The 18930-nt window shown below is 53.3% G+C and overlaps 1 protein-coding gene across 4 annotated transcripts in view; it reads left to right on the top strand.

The window, feature by feature from the left end:
- The window catches only part of Arap1 (ArfGAP with RhoGAP domain, ankyrin repeat and PH domain 1), a 62326-nt gene that overhangs the window by 38533 nt on the left and 4863 nt on the right, over positions 1 to 18930 (top strand). For 3 of the 4 annotated variants that reach the window (XM_028770758.1, XM_028770755.1, XM_028770756.1), the window contains exons 10-30: positions 484 to 686; positions 1106 to 1212; positions 2673 to 2872; positions 4429 to 4514; positions 5906 to 6088; positions 7132 to 7306; positions 8416 to 8550; positions 10626 to 10761; positions 11045 to 11147; positions 11758 to 11953; positions 12232 to 12283; positions 12377 to 12540; positions 12646 to 12858; positions 13130 to 13235; positions 13629 to 13776; positions 13862 to 13948; positions 14034 to 14102; positions 14309 to 14426; positions 16107 to 16220; positions 16418 to 16563; positions 17073 to 17105. In XM_028770758.1, coding sequence (XP_028626591.1) covers positions 484 to 686; positions 1106 to 1212; positions 2673 to 2872; positions 4429 to 4514; positions 5906 to 6088; positions 7132 to 7306; positions 8416 to 8550; positions 10626 to 10761; positions 11045 to 11147; positions 11758 to 11953; positions 12232 to 12283; positions 12377 to 12540; positions 12646 to 12858; positions 13130 to 13235; positions 13629 to 13776; positions 13862 to 13948; positions 14034 to 14102; positions 14309 to 14426; positions 16107 to 16220; positions 16418 to 16563; positions 17073 to 17105 — 2774 coding nt within the window. The remainder of the gene's footprint in view (positions 1 to 483; positions 687 to 1105; positions 1213 to 2672; positions 2873 to 4428; positions 4515 to 5905; positions 6089 to 7131; positions 7307 to 8415; positions 8551 to 10625; positions 10762 to 11044; positions 11148 to 11757; positions 11954 to 12231; positions 12284 to 12376; positions 12541 to 12645; positions 12859 to 13129; positions 13236 to 13628; positions 13777 to 13861; positions 13949 to 14033; positions 14103 to 14308; positions 14427 to 16106; positions 16221 to 16417; positions 16564 to 17072; positions 17106 to 18930) is intronic. The other variant, XM_028770757.1, reaches the window with a different exon arrangement.

Here is an 18930-nt window from a genome sequence, read left to right as displayed (position 1 = left end):
TGTGTGTGTATATGTGTGTGTGTGTATATGTGTGTGTATATGTGTGTGTGTGTGTATATGTGTGTGTGTGTGTGTGTGTAGGGGAAAAGGGCCTGGAAGTTGGACCACATTGTCAAGAATGGGAAGGGAACTGTGTATGTGTGCTCTCTAATACATCATACACAGGGAAGTGTTGTCCCTGTACCGTGTTGGGGAGGAGAAGGAAGGAGATACTGACCATAGCCGGTGCTCCTTTCCAGATACTCCCCAGGGCCACAGAGGCACACATCAGTGTGCACAAAGGATACAGTCTCCAACAGTTGTGGTGGCTTGCCCAGTGTAAGCCTCACTAGGTGGCATTGTTGCCTAGGTTGTCCAAGTCAGAGAAGTCTAGCGATGGGATAGGCCACACCAGTAGGATTCCTAGCAGAGTTGACTTCTGAGTAGCCTAGAGCCAGGAGGCCCAAGGGGTTGAATTTAAATATTACCTTCACCCTTCTGCAGTGGAGCGGAATGAGTGGATGCAGGCCCTGCAGCAGGCGGTGGTTGAGCATCGAGCCCGTGTTCGGCTCTCTAGTGCCTCTGTGTTGGAAGCTCGAGGCACCGAGCAGCCTGACCGTGCTGGTAGCCTGGAGCTACGAGGCTTCAAGAATAAGCTTTATGTGGCTGTGGCTGGGGACAAAGTACAGCTCTATAAGAATCTGGAGGTATGAAGGGCTCTACCAGCCACCGAGCTCTCCCTGCCCCATGCCCATCCCGGTCCCTTCCCTGCCCCGCTCCTGTCCACCCGCTCTCTCCCTGGTCCTGCCTAAGACCTAAGCCCATACTTTCCCTGACAGCCTTTCCTGCACTGGGCCAGCATTTCCCTTCTTCCCTCCTGTCTGCCTGTGCCTCATCTCTATCCTGTCCCTGAGCAGCACCCTCCTGTTCTGTCCCACTCAGCTCCCATGCTTCCCCTACCTTCATCCCGCTTGCTGTAGTCCAGGTTTCTGTCCCGGCTCAGATTCCTGTCCTTCCTCCTTCCTAGGCTCTTTCTACTCCCTAGGGACCACTTTCCCTATTCCTTGTCCTGCACCTTAAGCCCTGCTGTCAGCTTTGCCTTCCTCCCTTCCCGCCCACCCATCAGGAGTTCCATCTGGGCATTGGTATCACCTTCATTGACATGAACGTGGGCAACGTCAAGGAAGTGGACCGGCGCAGCTTTGACCTCACTACCCCCTACCGCATCTTCAGGTGAGCCCCTGCTCCCCCTTTGCTCGGGGGCAATCCTCTTGGTATTTTTTTTTCTCTTCCTCAGCCCCACCCTATGGAGCAGGTGCATTGCTCACCCACTTTTGCCTTTGTCAGAAGTCTTCGTCCCTCTCCATCTGGCCGGCTCTGTTCTCTTTGCCCACCATGTTGTTTATGAGGTGTCCCACCAGCACCTGCAACCCTCCATGGCCTGGGACCCGGGGAATCTCTGTGGTATCCCCAACCCCAAGCCTGTGGGTTCTCCAGCAGAACCTGCTTATGCTCAAAGCGTGTGTGCCTGTTGTCTCTTGGACATCTCCCCATGGCCCTTCTCTGCCTCATGTGGCCTGCCACTGTCTGCCTCCTTTGCACTCTACCTTGGCTGTCTCCTCTCTGTGTCTGTCACAGGCCCTCTGGTCTCTGTCTCAGTACTCAGCGATTGTCAGTCTCAGGGGCCTCGCTGTATCCATACTTCTAGCAGGGTAGTGACCTTTGACCTCAAGAGCTAAGTGGGTGCATGTCCATCCTCACATTTGAAATATCCTATGACATTGGCCCTATAATTCTTTGCCATAATCCTTAGTGATCACAAAAGCAGCAGCCAGCCACTTTGGGGTTTTCCTTTCTGTCAGCTGCAGAAGCCACCAAGTTTCCTGGTTACTGTCATTGTCACTAACTTTACAGGGGCTGATAGATGTTTGGCAGAAAGGGCCTCCACCACCTTGGCCTTCAGGGCTTATGCAGTGGGGTGTGCTGCTTGTTGCTTATCTGAGGCCCTGGCAGCCTTTAAGTTCCTCTACTGGCTGTCCTGGGGGAGGCCATCTTCAGCCTCTCTCACTCATAGCCATTACCTCTTGGACACTCCCATGTGACTTGAGGTTGGTGGTGACAGCAGCAGCAAAGAAAAAGCCAGGGGAGTTTTGTAGGAAGGAAGACAATTTTGCACTTACTGTCTAGGTAGAGCTTCCCATCTTGAAGAGCAGCAGGCTGTGGCTTTTTTTCTTTTTCTTTTTCTTTTTTTTTTCCTGTCAGAGTCCTTCTGCCTCTGTCACCTGAGTGCTGTTAAAGGCATGTGTTAATACACTGGGCACTAATGGACTTCTTTCTGGGATGCAGTAAGAACTGAGGCCGGGATGGGCAGTAGGTCAAGGGTGGAGACAGCACACACCTTATATTCTCTCTTCTGTCTGTATGAACACTTGGCTGGTACACGCTGTTCTAAGGGTGCCCTGTGCCTGCTCTGCCTCTCAGGCCTGTCCCTACCTGTCTCTCATGGTCTTCTCTGCCAGTGCTCTCCTGTCCTCTGCCTGTGTGTCGTGCTGCCCTCTTTGTCCTAAACACCTACCCCACTTCATCACCTGCTTTGGCCTGTCTTTCCAGGCAGTCCTAAGTTGACACCTCCTCCGGACCCTCAAATCCCTCCAAGCCCTTTCCCACCAGTTCCCCTGCTTTTGTGTCCCTAGCTTCTCGGCTGATTCAGAGTTAGAGAAGGAACAATGGCTGGAGGCCATGCAGGGAGCCATCGCAGAGGCCCTATCTACCTCAGAGGTGGCTGAGCGCATCTGGGCTGCAGCCCCCAACAGGTTCTGTGCTGACTGTGGGGCTGCGCAGCCTGACTGGGCCTCCATCAATCTCTGCGTTGTCATCTGCAAGCGCTGTGCAGGTAGGTATGTGTGCAGAAGGCTGGCCATTGAGCAACAGGTGGTCTATCGGGCAGATCCACCATTATACCTATGGTGGTCCAGTATTATTGGCTATTGTCCTGGGAGTGACCTTTGGTCCTCATTTCATGGTTATACTCTCTCTACAGGGATGGGGACACACAAAGAGGGTAAAAGCATTTTTTCAGGGCTACCTGGCAAGTAAGTGAGCCTAGGCTGTTGGAATCTGATGTCCCTGTCGCATCAGAACCATGCAGGAGGCCAGGTCCACCAGGGCTCCTCATGCTGAGACAGGAGCCAGTGTTTTGCCCAGAGGGGATGTAAGACAAGGAACCCAGGGACATGGTCAGCTCTATGGGCCAGACTCTGGCTTATGGGCAGAAGTTGAGATTGGAGACCCCCCATCCAGGAGGGAGAGAGGAAGTCTTGAGCCTTCTAGGGTGGTCTGAAAGTTACATATGAAAGCCTCCATGATAACATGGCTGAGGAGGGTGGGAATGGAAAAACATGGGGCCCAAGGTGCATTCATCTGTTGACTCAAGCAGTAAGGCCTAGCATGTGCCATCTGCTTACTGCATGCTGGGCATTCAATTATCTGAGAGCTGACAGTGCTCTCAGATGGTGGTTTTTCATGACTGCAGAGGAGAGGTGGAGTTTGATGTGGGAATCCAGGAGAAAGAACAGATCTGAGTGAGTCACTGAGTTTGGGGAAGAACCCCTAGGCCTGTGAGACTCTAAGGCAGATGTCAGGCCCTGGGGTCATGAGGTCTGTGTGCAGACAAGTGGCAGCTTCACTGGTGACCAGATAAGGAAAGTGTCAGCTTGTGGAGCTAACACAGGATGACTGTGGTTCTCTGTGGAAGATGGTTGCATAGATGCAGGGCCAGGGCTTGAGACAGCAATGGCAGGTGTTCCTTGTGTCCCTAGCTCCCTTTTCTTTCCCTGCCTGGGACCTGTGGTTGAGCAAGCTTCATCCTCTGTCTCCAACCTGAGCCTTCCCTTTCATTCCCCTGACCTTTATTAAGCTCTTATTGTGTATTTGTTCTGGGCACTGAGGACAAATCCTAGAGCCGAGAGGTCAGGATCCTAGTCTTATGCATTGGGATGAGAAGAACACAGGAGACAATCAAAACAGAATTACAAGAGATGTGAAGAGAAGGTGCTATTTGTTTGGGACATCTTCTCTGAGGAGGTGACATGTCAGAGCTGAGACCTGAATGACAGGGGAAGCGTGGCCATGGAAGGGGGGAGGTCGGGAAGAGAGTTGAGGCAGGAAGTTGAAGATGACAGGGGAGAGATAAGGTATTTATATCTACACTGGAACGGCTGACGCTGTGGAGCAGGGATTGGCACGTCAAAGCAGTCTCTTGGTAGGGGAGGTGGCCGGGAGGGTCTGCTGTGCCTGGAGGGTGACCTGGTGCATAGTGACCACTGTGACCAGATTCTGGAGCCATGCCAAAATGGAGCTGCAGGCTATCTCCAGGCCTGAGGAGCAGTGGGATGAGCCAGTGCTCACAAGGAGAGCTGTACCAGAGTAACTGTATCTGCCTCATCTCAGGGGAGCACCGTGGCCTGGGTGCTGGAGTGTCCAAGGTGCGGAGCCTGAAGATGGACAGGAAGGTGTGGACAGAAACACTCATCCAGGTGGGCGTGCCCTGCAGTCACCTGTGCTTGGGGTGGGCGTGCCCCTCGATCATCTGTGCTTGGGGTTGCCTCTCTCAGCTCCTGTCTTCCACCCCCATCTCACTGGCCTCACAACTTTGGAGCTGGGGGAGCTCTGTGATAATCTAGTGGGTGGGGATTTTGGAAAAGCCTGTTTTTAGCAGCATCAGCAAACTGGCCAGTGTACTGAGAATGTTTTTACAGTTTTAAAGGGTTGTAAAAAAAATGGTTTGACAGATTGTGTATGTTCTATAAAACCTAAACTACTTATTATTTGACCTTTTAGAGAATTGCTGACCCCTGATACAGTTCAGCTGTTGTTCTGATGTGGAAACTGAAGCCCTGGATTGGGCTGTAATGTGCCTGAGGTTATCTAGGCCCGGCATATTGACACCCAGTCTGCTCCTTTTCCACCCCGTGTCCTAGCCGGGCTGGGGGTTTGCCACTGTGCACACTACTCAGAGCCTCTGAGCTTTCACTGCACCTGAATTCATGTGTACTGTGTGTATGTAATGCATGACTTGAGGCACACATGTGTACATATCTTTATACTCATGCTTTAAACGTCTCTGGTGCCCTGGTGTGATTGTTGTTATAGGGAACTTGCAGCAGGAGGCTAGACCAAGGGACCTGCCACATAGGGTCTTACTGCTGAGTTGGGAACTTCATAACATATCCAGTTCATATGCCCACACTGTGTTCGGTATACCACTGCTGAGAGCATGGCTTTTGTTAATGATTTGTCTTTAGAATAATCCTGAGTTAAGATTAGAATACCTAGGATATGGTTGAGAACATTGAGGGTGAGGCCAGGGAGGAAAACAAAACAAAGCCAACTCTGATTGGGTCTGTAGTGGCAGGGAAAAGTTTCTGCTTTGTCTTCTGCTGAGCCTCCAGGACTCTAAATGAGTGGGTGGGGAGCCCAGGAAATGCCTGTGATAGCGTGAGCGTCAGAAGGGAAAGTGAGCTTGCCCTTAATGCTGCCCCGACATACATTTCCTAGAAACTGTCACCCCCCTCTCATCCAGAGAGGAATGTTAGGAACAGATAGACCCAAAATCCCTGCCTAGCCTATTGGCTGACAGGTTAGACAGTACCCCTCACTGGGACAGCCTCAGGAATGCAGAGTTCCGGATGTAGGGGTGGATGAGACAATAGGGAGGGCCCCAGAGACTAGACCTCAAATATTCACCTATCAGACTGTCGGAGACAATCTGGGCTCAGAGCCCAGGCCTTGAGCAAGAGTACAGTGGTCACCAGCAGACCCAGCTGTTCCTGACCTCCTCTTGGGGAAAATGGGTGTGTGGCCTGTCTGTCTGTTTCTAGACTTCTTATTGTCAGCTACCCCTCTCACCTCTTGCCCATACCCACAGCTCTTCTTACAGCTGGGTAATGGCCCTGGGAACCACTTCTGGGCTGCCAACGTGCCCCCTAGTGAGGCCCTGGAGCCCAGCAGCAGCCCTGGTGCCAGGCGGTATCACCTGGAGGCCAAGTACAGAGAGGGCAAGTACCGCCGCTACCACCCACTCTTTGGCAACCAAGAGGAGCTGGACAAGGTCAGCACTGGAGCCTCTGGGATTCTTGAGCCTTCTTGTTCCTGCATTATCCCTTGAACCCATTCTCTCTCTGCCATCAGCTTAGAGGGCTGTGAACATATGGGGAGATTGAGGCCCAGAGGGCAGTAGGGCCTGCCTAAGGAAAGCTGGAACAATGTAGGGAGGAGTCAGGCTTGGTTCTTGGTCCAGTGCCATGTCTTCAGCATCTGGCTGCCTCCTCCTGATTCCTCTGTCTCCCGCACCCTGTCCTGTTCTTTCAGAATCCTGCCAAAGGAGTGAACTTGGTGGGGATGCTATTTCCTGTCAGGCTCATGAAAAACAGCTGGACTGGTCTGACCCACCCCATCCACACCCCATTCTAGATGAGGCCCCATATGGGCCCCAGGCCCCAGAAGATTGCAAGCCAAGTCTTAGACCCTGATCTGGCTCAGACTGCTGGCTTAGAGGCAGCAGGGAAGCATTTGTAACCTGTGGGCGGCCTTCAGCTCGTCCTCTAAGCAGTCCTATCCAGGCAGGCTGAGTCTAGAGCTCTGTAGAAACCAGGCCTCCATCTCCCCAGGACCCAGGCGTCCAGCCCCCAGTTCAGCCCAGCCCCGTCTGGCCTAAAAGCCAGAAGGGTGGTGGCTCCCATTGGTCGGGAGGGCTGGGCCGGCAGTGAGGAATTCAAATGTGGGAGGAATTAGCTACAACTCCTCAGCCCCTCCCTCTGCCCCTGCTGCAAGGCAGAGGGAGCCTGAGATCCTCCAGGGGCTCCTTGTGCCCTGACCAGCAGCTGTGTCCCAGGACCTACAGGGTGAGGGCCTGCGCCTAGGACCCCAGCCTCAGCTGGGTAGCCTCTGCCCAGCCTCCTTGGCTTGCCTTCCCCTCTTCTTTTTTCTGACTTGCATGCTTTCTTTTCTTCTCTCCTGGCTTCTCTAAGCCCTGGTCTCTTTCAATCTGAGCATGGTCCACCCAGGTTAGGGTGACTGCTTCCCCTTTCCTCCTTCCATCCCTACCCCTCCACCTCCCACTCTTTCTTGGATTGACCTCCCTCTCTCCTCTAGGCCCTGTGTGCTGCAGTTACCACCACTGACCTGGCTGAGACCCAGGCGCTCCTGGGCTGTGGGGCTGGGGTCAGCTGCTTCTCAGGGGACCCAGCAGCTCCCACACCCCTGGCTCTTGCCAAGCAGGCCGGACAGACTCTGCAGATGGAGTTTCTACGGAATAACCAGAGCACAGGTAAGCAACTTGTGGCTCTGTCCTCCTCTGTAGCTGGAGGTCCCTGCTAGCAGGGTCTGGTCTTTTGGAGAGTTTTATAGAGGTATCAACAGGAACCATGAATCAGCTGAGAACCTGGATTTGTAGGCCACTCCCAAGCTGTAATTGAAGTTCCCTGGTAGTCCCTGGGGTAGCAGCATGGCACTTGGGGCATGCTTAGGTTATGGGTCAGTGCTTTGTGTGGGTGGCCTTTAGTGTCTGTATCTCTATGACTATTGTGTGCTCTGTCTTGAGTTACAATGTGGGTTCTTAGTGGAGCTCTCTGGTCCAGGAAGAACCTTGAAGCTTCCTGGGCTCTTGTTCCTCATATTGGTGATGTTAAGGCTTTGGGGTTTGTGTATGTGTAGTGGGTCGGTGTTGCTATGTGTGTGTGAACTACACAGCAGCCTTGTCCTGTTTGCTCAGTCTGGGTGGAGTTCCGACATAGACCTGGGTTGGGTCCCATTTGGCTCCTATTCTTGGAGTGGATGAGGAGGGGGTCCCTAGGATGAATGTGTTGGTTATGGCCCAGGCCGGGTCTCTTGAGGCCACTTCCTAAGGCTGAGGGTGGGGCTCAGCGGTTGGGGCTCTGGGCCTTGGACCATGGGTGGGTGGGGTGTACTGGGCTGGAGAGAACCCAGGTGTCTAGGGAGGTGCAAGAGACCACCCAGCTGGCTTGGACTACGGGGCAGGACCCCTCGGTGCTGAGCACCGATCCCGCCCACTTCACTGGACTGTGTGCTGTCTGGGACAAACCTCTCTCTAGGGACTATTATTGAGTTGGCCGAGAGCCCCCTTCATTCTAGCATGCTTGGCTCTATGCCTCCAACAAGGAGTGTGGAGTGGGCTTTGGAGTCAGGGAGCCTTCCTGAGATGGGCAGGGCTGGAGCCAGGCCTTGAGAATGGAGTGACACTCCCACAGGTGGGCAGAGGTGGAGATGTGGCTTTTCAAAATCCTGAAGGTAGCAGTAGGAGCCTGAGGAAACAGGGCTGTGACCATGAACCTAGGAACTTTGCCTCAGAGGGCATCTGGAGAGGGCACCTCCTGGACACCCTGCATGAGTGCTACCATTCTTCCTTCCATTCCAAAGAGGTCCCGCGGCTGGACTCAGTGAAGCCCTTCGAAAAGCACTACTCCGTTACCCTGCCAACTGTGAGCCACAGTGGCTTCCTGTACAAAACTGCTTCTGCCGGCAAGCCTCTGCAGGACCGCCGTGCCCGGGAAGGTGAGTACAGCATCCTACCCGACCAGGCCTGTGGCATGTGTCAGCCTGGCTGCAGGGCCAGAAAACTAGGGCTGGTCCTGCTGGTGGACCTGAGGGTGCCAAGTGGACTCTGGCAGAGCCTCCTGGAAAGTCTGGGATAGGGCCTCTTGTATACAGTGAGTGCTTGAGAAATGGGCTGGTTGGGGTAGGGCATGAGTCTGGTACTGCAGAGAGGTTTTTGAAGTCTGTATGGAGCTCCTGTTGGGCGTGGTCTTGTGCTGGGCCTCTGGCATATTCCAGATATGGATGGAAGGCAGGTTGAAGACTTGAACTTGAGCACCATCCCTCTCAGATCTCAGCTGCCTTCCATTTACTCCCTGACTCCAAGCACAGCCTACAGGCCTTGCACATCACCCAAGAGCTACCTACCCTCCTATCACAGAGACTCCCCTCCCTGGATTCTGCCCCAGCTCTGTGACTTCCATGCTTTGTCACACAAGCCAGATTCACCCCCACCAAGAATCTACATTTGCTGCTCTCTGCCCCAAATGCTTTCCCCAAATATCCCTTAAAACGTCATGTCTTCCGGGATATCATGCCTTTCCCAGCCACTCGATACTGTGCCCCATGTAACCCCCAGTACTATTTTTCTACTTACTGTTCCATCTGAATTTTTAGTCTTATTTTTTTCTCCCAAGACAAAGTCTCTTTGCTACCCAGAGCCTGGCATTGAACTCCTGGGCTCAAGTTTCCATCCTGTAGCTTCCAAGTAGCTGAAACTATAGGTAGTGCCACTATACCTGGCTCAGTCCTTGATTGTATACACCTGTATACATGGTACCTGTTGTAGTCCTAGCACCTAGGGAGTGCTGGTACCCACTGGTAACTTAACATACTTCTGCAGAAGGAAGAAGACCTCAGCAAGCTAGTGTGCTTTTCAGAGCACAAGCTTGGAGTCACAGTGTTCTCAGAAGGCAGGTGTTAGGCTACACAGATAGGATGAGGGACAGCATGCTGGGGGACCATAATGCCCACTGCTTACAGCCTCTCTCAGAACCGTTTTTTGCAGTACCCCAGATAAAGCCCTCTGACTCCCAGATGGTGTAACCCTCTGCTGCTCCTGGTCCAGTTCCCTCTGCTTGATGATGTTGTTTATATAACCCCCCTGAGTCATCCTTTTCACCCTGAGTGCCAGGAAGCTCTGAGCCGCTATGAGGCTAGTGCTGCAAGCTATAGAAGCCTGTCTGGCTTTGGTGCTCTGCTTTCTTACCTTTCATGGTCCAGATTCCCATTTCTGTTTCTACTGGGGATCTTGTGCATCTTCAGAGCCATTGTAGGAGGAGGCAGACTATAGAATGAGGAATGTATCTGGCAAAGGAGACAGGGCACAGGGTCGGCCCTTGTCTTAGTTAGGGTTTTGCTGCTGTGAATAGACACCATGACCAAGACAACTCTTATAAGGACAACATTTAATTGGAGATGGCTTACAGGTTCAGAGGTTCAGGCAGGAACATGGCAGCATCCAGGCAGGCATGGGGCAGGAGAAGCTGAGAGTTCTACATCTACATCTGAAGGTCGCTAGCAGAATACTGATTTCCAGGAAGCTAGAATGAGGGTCTTAAAGTCCACACCCACAGTGACACACCTACCTCATAATAGTGCCACTTCCTCGGTCAAGCACATACAAATCATCATAGCCCCTAAGTCTTCGTATGCAATTGGAGCCATAGGTAGAAGTAGCAGCACAGGCAGAAGCTAGGAGTAGCTGAGGAGACAGACAGAGGCAGACCTAAACTGAGAGACACAGGTTGCCCTGAAGACTGGGGACAGCATGGGATCTAACATCTAAAGATAAGTGGGATCAAGACGCCATCACTCTTGGCCTCCAAGCTGGAGGCCAAAAGTTCATATAGGCTATAGGGGAGAGTTGGGGACTATGTATAGAGGACTGCAGCTGGGTGACTACTTAGACAAGAAGTGAGTTAAAATGAAGAGCTTATAGGTTGGGTAAGAACAGAGACCCAGGGAAAAGGCAGGAGTGCCTTTTAGCTAGCCTGGGCCTTTCTTCATAGTTCCTCTGTGTAACTTCTCCACAGAATTCAGCCGGCGCTGGTGTGTCCTGAGTGACGGGGTCCTGAGCTACTATGAAAACGAACGGGCAGTGACGCCCAATGGGGAGATCCGGGCCAGTGAGATTGTATGCCTAGCAGTTTCCCCTCTGGACACCCATGGGTGAGTACCCCTGACTATAACCACAGACTACCAGTGCTAGGAAGTTCAACCTCTGATTGGGGAGACAGGGACATAGGCTTAGAGAAGGACAGGACCTTCTCAGGTCCACACAACAAAGAGACTGTAAAACATTGACCTTCTCTCATGAGGTTGCAGCCCAAGGCTGTTCATCCACCTCTTGGGGGTCGGGGCAAGGGTACTGACAAGGGCAAGGAGTAGAGAGTGCTAGTGAATGGAGGCGTGGTTGTACTGAAGGAATGAACCCTGGTCTGTGTATTTGCAGCTTTGAGCACACTTTTGAGGTCTACACAGAGGGAGAACGGCTGTACCTGTTTGGGCTGGAGAATGCAGAGCTGGCTCATGAGTGGGTCAAGTGCATTGCCAAGGTGGGCCTGGGCTAGCAGGGCAGGCGTGTGACAGAGGCAGAGTGGCCCTCTGGATGAACCCCATGAGTCTCTGATGGAGCAGGAGTTGGGTGTGGGTATAACAGACACAGGACAGACCTCTCAGGTCAAGGGCAACACTGGGGTCATCATTTGCAGTTAGACTAGAGGGGAAGGCAGGGAGACTGCAGAGGAGAGGTCAGCCTTAGCGGTGAGAGCCAAGAGCCCCCTTGTGCTTTGAGAGCCTGGGGCTCTTCATTCTTATTAGCTCAGTTGATGAGCTCTCTCTGTCTTCTGAGGGTCAGTGCCCAGGGCGGGGAGGACCCAGGTGTACCAGTCCTCTGTTGTTCCTGTGGGAATGTAGACGCTATGGCGTATGCAATCCTGTAGCAGATGGTTAGCTATGTGGACACTGGGGACACAGAGAAGGGACATCCAAAGAGAAGGACACATCCAAATGGGTACAAAGGACATGATCCCTAAGTCCTGTCACCGTGCAGTCTTCTGCCTTGGGGAAGAGGAAGTAGCTAGATGGAAGAGAGCCCTTGCCCACAGGGTATCTCTAGCAGGCTCTGCTGTACTTATGTTGTCTCCCCACTATTTCCTCAACTAGGCGTTTGTGCCTCCCCTGGCTGAGGACCTGCTAACCCGAGACTTTGAGCGTCTTGGTCGCCTACCCTGCAAAGCTGGCCTGAGCCTCCAGCAGGCCCAGGAAGGCTGGTTTGCCTTGACTGGCTCTGAGCTCCGAGCTGTCTTCCCAGAGGGGCCCTGGGAAGAGCCGCTGCAGCTCCGGAGACTGCAAGAGCTTTGTATGTGGACCTTTGCTTGCTTCCCTGATCTCTAGGGTTTCCTTGTCCCAGTCCCCCACCCCCAGCCCCTAGCCCTTGTCTAGAAGTCTGAATTCTATTATGGCCTGACCAGATGATCCAGCCTGCCCTCCATATCCTCTCCTGTCCCTGGTGTATGTCTCAGCAGCCCGTTAGGTTGGTGGGTGGAATTCAAGGGTGAGACCCAGAGGGCCTCAGGAGGGAGCAGTTCATGGGTCATGAATAAGGCCTGGGTCTCATCTTGACTGGCCCCTCCATAGCTATCCAAGGAGACAGCGAGAACCAAGTGCTGGTGCTGGTAGAACGGAGGAGGTGAGCCTTGGCTTCCCCGAGGATCTAGGAGAAGCCCAAGGGCAGGTGGGATACAGGGACAGGCAGGTGGGACAGTGACTGTCTCTGGTGCAGGACACTGTACATCCAGGGTGAGCGGCGGCTGGACTTCATGGCTTGGCTAGGGGCCATCCAGAAAGCAGCAGCCAGCTTGGGAGACACACTATCAGAGCAGCAGCTTGGGGACTCGGACATCCCAGTGATTGTGTACCGCTGTGTGGATTACATCACACAGTGTGGTGAGCCCAGCCTCCAAGCCCCAGCCACCCGCCTTTTGCAGTGACACCCAACCCCCACCCCTATGCCCAGGATCCCTCTAAAAAGTGGTATAACTCCCTCCCCAGGCTTGACCTCAGAGGGTATCTATCGAAAGTGTGGTCAGACCTCTAAGACTCAGAGACTGCTAGACAGCCTACGGCAGGACGCACGCTCTGTGCACCTAAAAGAGGGAGAGCAGCACGTGGATGATGTCTCCTCTGCACTCAAACGCTTTCTCAGGGACCTGCCCGATGGGCTCTTCACTCGTGCACAGCGCCTGGCCTGGCTGGAGGCCTCTGGTGGGTCCTGCTGCCCGCATCCATCCTTGTCCAGCCTACCTACCTCAGAATGTCCCTATCATACTCTGGACAAGGGTTGCCCCAGCTCCTCCGCATACTCTGCTTCTGGGTTCTGTAGTCACTCTTTAGAGATGGAGTTGCTTAGAGGTGGAGGATGGTACCCCCTGTCCCTGCTAGGTGCCTATGATGGTGTCTCCATCATGAGAGGCAAAGCTGCTGGAAGGGGGGAGTGGTGGCCAGTTTCTAACCCAGTCCATCTCCCCACACCCAGAGATCGAGGATGAGGAAGAAAAGATATCCAGGTACCGAGAGCTCTTGGTGCATCTGCCCCCTGTCAACCGGGCCACTGTGAAGGCCCTTGTCAGCCATCTGTACTGGTGAGGGTCATGCCAGTGTGAGGCTCTGGGGAGATGGGCGGGAAAGGTTCTTCTACTCCCAACCTGGCTCACTGCCCTCTCCTGGGAAGCAGGTGGGCCTGGGGACCACCCAGTGACTGCCCTGATCTTGGACGTTGTATCTTAGCTTACGTCCTTCATGATAAGGGGGGATGGGGTATTTGTCAGTTTGGGGCCAGGTTACTGAGGCCAAATCTTACTCCCCAGCCCTATACCTTGAGCAGGATGTGAAATGTGTCCCTTTTGCTCCTTAAGTGCGGTCAACCCTGTTTCTTTGACCTCAGTCCCTCGGTCAGTCTTGCCTCTGATGAACTGGAAATGTGGCTGGGAAGCTCTGGGCTGGGCTCTTTAATTATCAGTTGTTTGTCTTTCCAGTGTACAGTGCTTCTCAGACACAAACCAAATGAACACACACAACCTGGCTATTGTGTTCGGGCCTACGCTCTTCCAGACGGATGGGCAGGACTACAAGGCCGGCAAGGTTGTGGAAGACCTCATCAACCACTATGTGGTGGTATTCAGTGTGCGTCCCAGCTGGGATTGGGGGCGAAGGGAGGGGTGGGCAAGGCTAAGCGTCTCAGATGGCAGTGACATCCGACTCTCCCCAGGTGGACGAGGAGGAGCTGAGGAAGCAGAGAGAGGAAGTCACAGCCATCGTGAAGATGCGAGTGGCTGGCACTGCCAGTGGGACTCAGGTGCAGGCCAGGGTTTGGGAAGGCTTGGGCTGGTTGCCAGCTCCACCTCCGCCAGACCTCTAGCTGAGCCCTGTCTCTCCTGCAGCATGCTGGCGACTTCATCTGTACCGTGTACCTGGAGGAGAAGAAGGTGGAGACCGAACAGCATGTTAAGGTGGGGGCTGTTGAGCCAGGCTGTGCCAGGGCAGGCATAGCTAGTCAGTTAGAGATGTATGAGGATCCCTAAAGACACCACTCTTTGTATCTCGGGGCTCAGAGGATCCGATGAGGAATGGGTTTGGGGACCAAATTACAGGAGATTGTGGCCAAACAGAAGCTGTTGGTCCATTTGGGACTGGCTGATCTTCTGGGTCTGTGCAGATCCCAGCATCCATGACAGCAGAGGAGCTTACTCTGGAGATCCTCGACCGCCGCAATGTAAGCATCAGGGAAAAGGACTACTGGACTTGCTTTGAGGTCAACGAGAAGGAAGAGGCAGGTGAGTGGCTGTGGACTGCCTTTAGCCCAACCTTCATTTCTCCTCCCTGCAGTTTGGGAGCCAGAGGTTCTAGGTGACACTTTTTGCTGGCACACTGATGAAAATTGTGGTCTCTATGCTGTTGGTGACTGGCAGCTAGCAGGTCTAGGTGATGGTGCCAGCCATGATGATGGTTTCCCAGATGACAGAATGGTGTTGCTTGCAGAAGGGGCAATGCTGAATTCAATGACAGGATTGTAGGGTGATACTATTGGGGTGAAGAGGGTGGTGGATGGTGACCATACGAGCAGGTGGCTGTGATGGGGGAGCCTGACTGTGGTGGTGAGTGGCCAATTGGAGCCTTTTATGGTGAAGTGAGCGATGTTGAGATGAGAGGTGGGGGTGTTGCTGATGCAAGCGTCACCTGTTTTTGTTGAGTGGCAGTTGCTAGGCTGAGGCCCCCGGCAGTGGTTAGTCTAGTAAGGGACAGAGATGTTAATACCATGATCACTCTAGGAAATAGACAACTCCCTTGGTGTTAGCTAACTGCTAACACAGGCTGTCGGCAGAGCCTATGATGTGGTCCTGGGTTCTGCCTCTTCCCTTCAGGGTGTCAGACTCAGAGTCTGAGATGAGCAGGATTTTGGCCTGGTTGGGAGATAGTGAGACTGGGAGCTTCTTCAAAGATTTTAGTGTTAAGGCCTTCTCCAACGATCTTTAATGAAGCAAGTCTCTAAGATGATCTTAGCTTGTTCGTATTTCTTTTGGGGGGGTGCATTTGAACTTTATTTGATGTGAACCAAGGGTTATATAGTTTTGGAGGTGAGAATATCCAGGGTGAGAAAAAAAAGCTAAGGTACTAAGATGCCTCATTAGCATGGAGAGGTGGTCCAGGTGCTGCTACGTGACTGGCTGACTGCCTGTGACCACCTGATTAGGGGTTGCTTGGTTACATGCTCTGAGGCAGGCACAAAAACAGGGAAGGAGTTAGCCGGTCTCAGGATGAGATTCTAATATCAGATTTTAAGATTTCCAGGGTTTGGACATGGGTCAGCCTCACCCAGTCCGCGCTAGTTCCTCTGGTGGCACGGTCCATGTGCCCTATACTATGACAGGACTGATGGCTTTGGAGTGCCTTAGCCTACTGTGAGGAAGAGTAAGGGCTACTTGGTAAAGACTGGACAAATGCTCCCAGAAACAAGACCAGCTCCAGCAACAGGCTAGGCCTTCCAAGACACAAGGAAACCCAGCGTGGGATTGGAGGTGGAGTCAGCCACCCAGGGCCTGGTGGGTCTGCAGGGCCATGGGATGGCTGGTAACGGGGCTTTGAGAAGATGCTATTTGTTACGAGATTGGGAGAGCTTGGCTGGAAGTTCAAGTACATGCTAGAGGCCAGACTGTGCCAGACAAGTACAGAGGGACATACCAGATTTGACCCACGAGGGTGGAAGGAGCTGGAGTATTTCTGATCTGAGCAGAGGCAGTGCTTGTTGGAGGACACATAGGTGACAATACAGACTTGGTTTTGGCTGTAAGTAGGTGTGACATGTCCGAAGCTAGCTTATAGGAAGGGTGATCGTGATGGTGGTGTGTCATGATGCTAGTGGATGCTGAGGTGTACAGGTGACGTCTATCCATTCGCTTGCCCTTGGTGGTACTAAGCGGCATGGACCCAGTGACAGTGGTGTGGCCTTCCCACAGAGCGCCCGCTGCACTTTGCAGAGAAGGTGCTGCCCATTGTGCACGGGCTGGGCATAGACAGCCATCTGGTGGTGAAGAAGTACCAGTCTATGGAGGCTATGCTGTTGTACTTGGGTAAGTGGTGTCTGCAGGGGATGTGGGGTGGATGGGTACCTCCATCTAGAAGCAGGGTGAGACCTGGTGGCACCAGGACAGAACAGGTCAGATGGAGCAAACTAGGGTGCTTCCATGTGGAGGCTGGGATATGAGGTGGGGCACTGGAGTCGGTAGGTGGTGCGGTGTAGCCCTTGCCTACTCTAGTCCTCCCCTAGCCAGCCGTGTGGGTGACACCAAGCATGGTATGATGAAGTTCCGTGAAGACCGCAGCCTCCTGGGTCTGGGGCTGCCTTCGGGTGGCTTCCACGATCGCTACTTCATTCTCAACAGCAGCTGCCTACGGCTCTACAAGGAGGTCCGGGTAAGCTCTCTGATGGACATTTGTATCCCATATGTGCTCAGACACTCATACACAAACATTGCCCTGGGTCTGCAGGCACGAGGTCCCCGTCTGAGGGTCTTGGCAACACAATGGCTGATGATAACTGTATATCCTCCTGCTGTGACCCTGAGTAGCCACCCAAAGCCACATGAGGCCTTACAGTGAATATGATTGCCGGGACGTCATACACATGCTCCCATGTTTTCCCTTGCCTGTGGTTTATCACACCCTCACAAGAATGTGTCTGTTTCATGGTGGCAGTCCTGAGCTATGTCCAAACATGCTCTGCCCCTTCCTAGGACACATCCCTCCTGACCTACTCTACCCCCATGCCTAGTGGTCTCCTAGACCAGACTCCTTGGCACCCCATTCTTCTGCACACAGACGCCCTGCCATCCCCCTCCCCCTTGCCCTTCACACCACTACACAATCTGTCCTGGCCCTAGCTGGGATGATGCCCTCCATAACCCTGCTCCTCTATCAAACAGAGCCAGAGGCCGTGGAGCGGGGCCCCTGAGACCGTGAGTAGCTGTGAGCCAGCTGCCAGCTGCCTTTCCTTACACTACCTGGGGCCAGGCGAGCAGGGTACAGCTTGAGGACACAGTCAGGGCTCCCAGTTCTCTCCAGGCATGGTTCCCTGTCCTCTTACCAAGTCACTGGCCCCTACCCTAACCCCAAACCAAAATCTTTTCCTCAAGATAGAGTCCTTTGTTGGTGGATGCTAGAATTTTTTGTAGTACTCAGAGAAGAAGTTTTGGAGGCAGTGTTAGAGACCCAAGTACCAGTTAGGACTGGTTCATCTCCTCTTACTATCAGAGCTCCCCACCTTCCAAACCTAGACAGAGTGCTGTGGCTGTCCTTGACCCTGTTGACCCTGAGGTGCCAAACTGGGACACAAGGCTGTGAGACATTCTGTGACAGGATGTCCGTGCTCTCCCAGCCTCCCTAGCTGGTGGACCAGCTTTCCTTTGCCACCCATGAGAGCCCCTCCATGTTCCTCTTAGGGCTGCCCAGTCTGTCTCTCCTGTCTGGAGATTGCCTCTGGCTCAGGTTCAGCTGGGAATCACCCTCTGTGGTACCCTGTGGGTACCACCTTTGCTATAGGGCACAGAGTGTAGATGGTTCTGCAGAAGAGCAATGGAGGCATGATGCCAAGAACAGTGTTCTAGCACGAGGTCCTTCGGTAATTCCATCACAGTCTCCAACTCTTTGCTGCCCCCTGCATCCCCTGAGCACATCTGAACAGATCTGGCTGCAATGGAGGATCAGATGAAGCATCAGCTTCCTCATCCCCCGTTTCTCTGTACATCATACCTCTGTTAATGCTGCCTGGACTCCTGGCAGGCACCTCCATTTATCCTTCCTCCTTGTCTCACTCACTTCTGAGCCTGGTTCTAGAATGTTATCTCCCCTGGCCCTGCTTCTGGAGGTGCTTCCGTAGACTTGGGGAGCAGAGTGAGGCCATCTGTGTGGGCAGAAGGGAAAGAGGGCACCTGAGGCACCCCAAAAGGCAGGTGCTGACCTCTAGGCATGGAGAGCAGGGCTTAGCACTTGTCCCTACTTTCCTCAGAGCAGGAAGTTACCTTTTTCAAGGTGAGAAAGGGCCAAGGGACTTTCTAAGGCTACTCTGCTCATGGCAGATTAGGATGAAGGCCGTGTGTTAGGGTTTGTACTCTGGCTAGTGTCCTGGTAATTTAGAGTTGCAGGGTATAGCAGGAAAGCTGTCAACTGTTAACAGGCGAAGCTGTCATCTCGAAGTCACTGAAGTGTTGATGATTTTGACATCAGTTGGCTTATGGGGCCACAGGAAAGAATATTTGAAACTAGGATAGCCTCATACCAAGGAGGCTCTGTGGCCTCTCAGTCCCTATCCCAAGACCTCCTGCTGTTTAAGACTCCAGAGCAGGTGAGAAAGGCATATTAGAAAAATCATGGTACCAGCACGAGGTACCATGACCAATGAGCATACATTTTATTCCTTGGACTTTATGGTGCCAGAACCCTGAGCTGCTTGAAAGTGTAGTTCCTATAGGAGATAGTCTCTGAAGGGAGAATCTTCTCTGTGCTTCTGCCTCCTTCCCCTCCCACTGTCCCCGTCTCCTGCCCTGACAGCGACTGCCCAGGCTTCTGCCTGACTTCTAGCCCTTTCCTCAGCCCATTGTCTTTGCAGGGGCCTCTGTTCTCCCAGCCTGTCTGTCTCCGTCTCCCATCCCTCCTCCTGTGTCCTAGTGTGCACGACACTAGGATAGTGCCTCAGCCTTGCCTCTGCCTGGTGTGTGTGTGTATGTGTGTGTGTGTATGTGCCTCTGCCTGGTGTGTGTGTGTGTGCCTCTGCCTGGTGTGTGT

Source organism: Grammomys surdaster, unplaced genomic scaffold (assembly GCF_004785775.1).
Source record: "Grammomys surdaster isolate TR1022 unplaced genomic scaffold, NIH_TR_1.0 203, whole genome shotgun sequence".
NCBI lineage: Eukaryota > Metazoa > Chordata > Mammalia > Rodentia > Muridae > Grammomys > Grammomys surdaster.
Note: the sequence above shows the minus strand (reverse complement) of the source record. Positions and strands in the feature narration are given on the sequence as shown.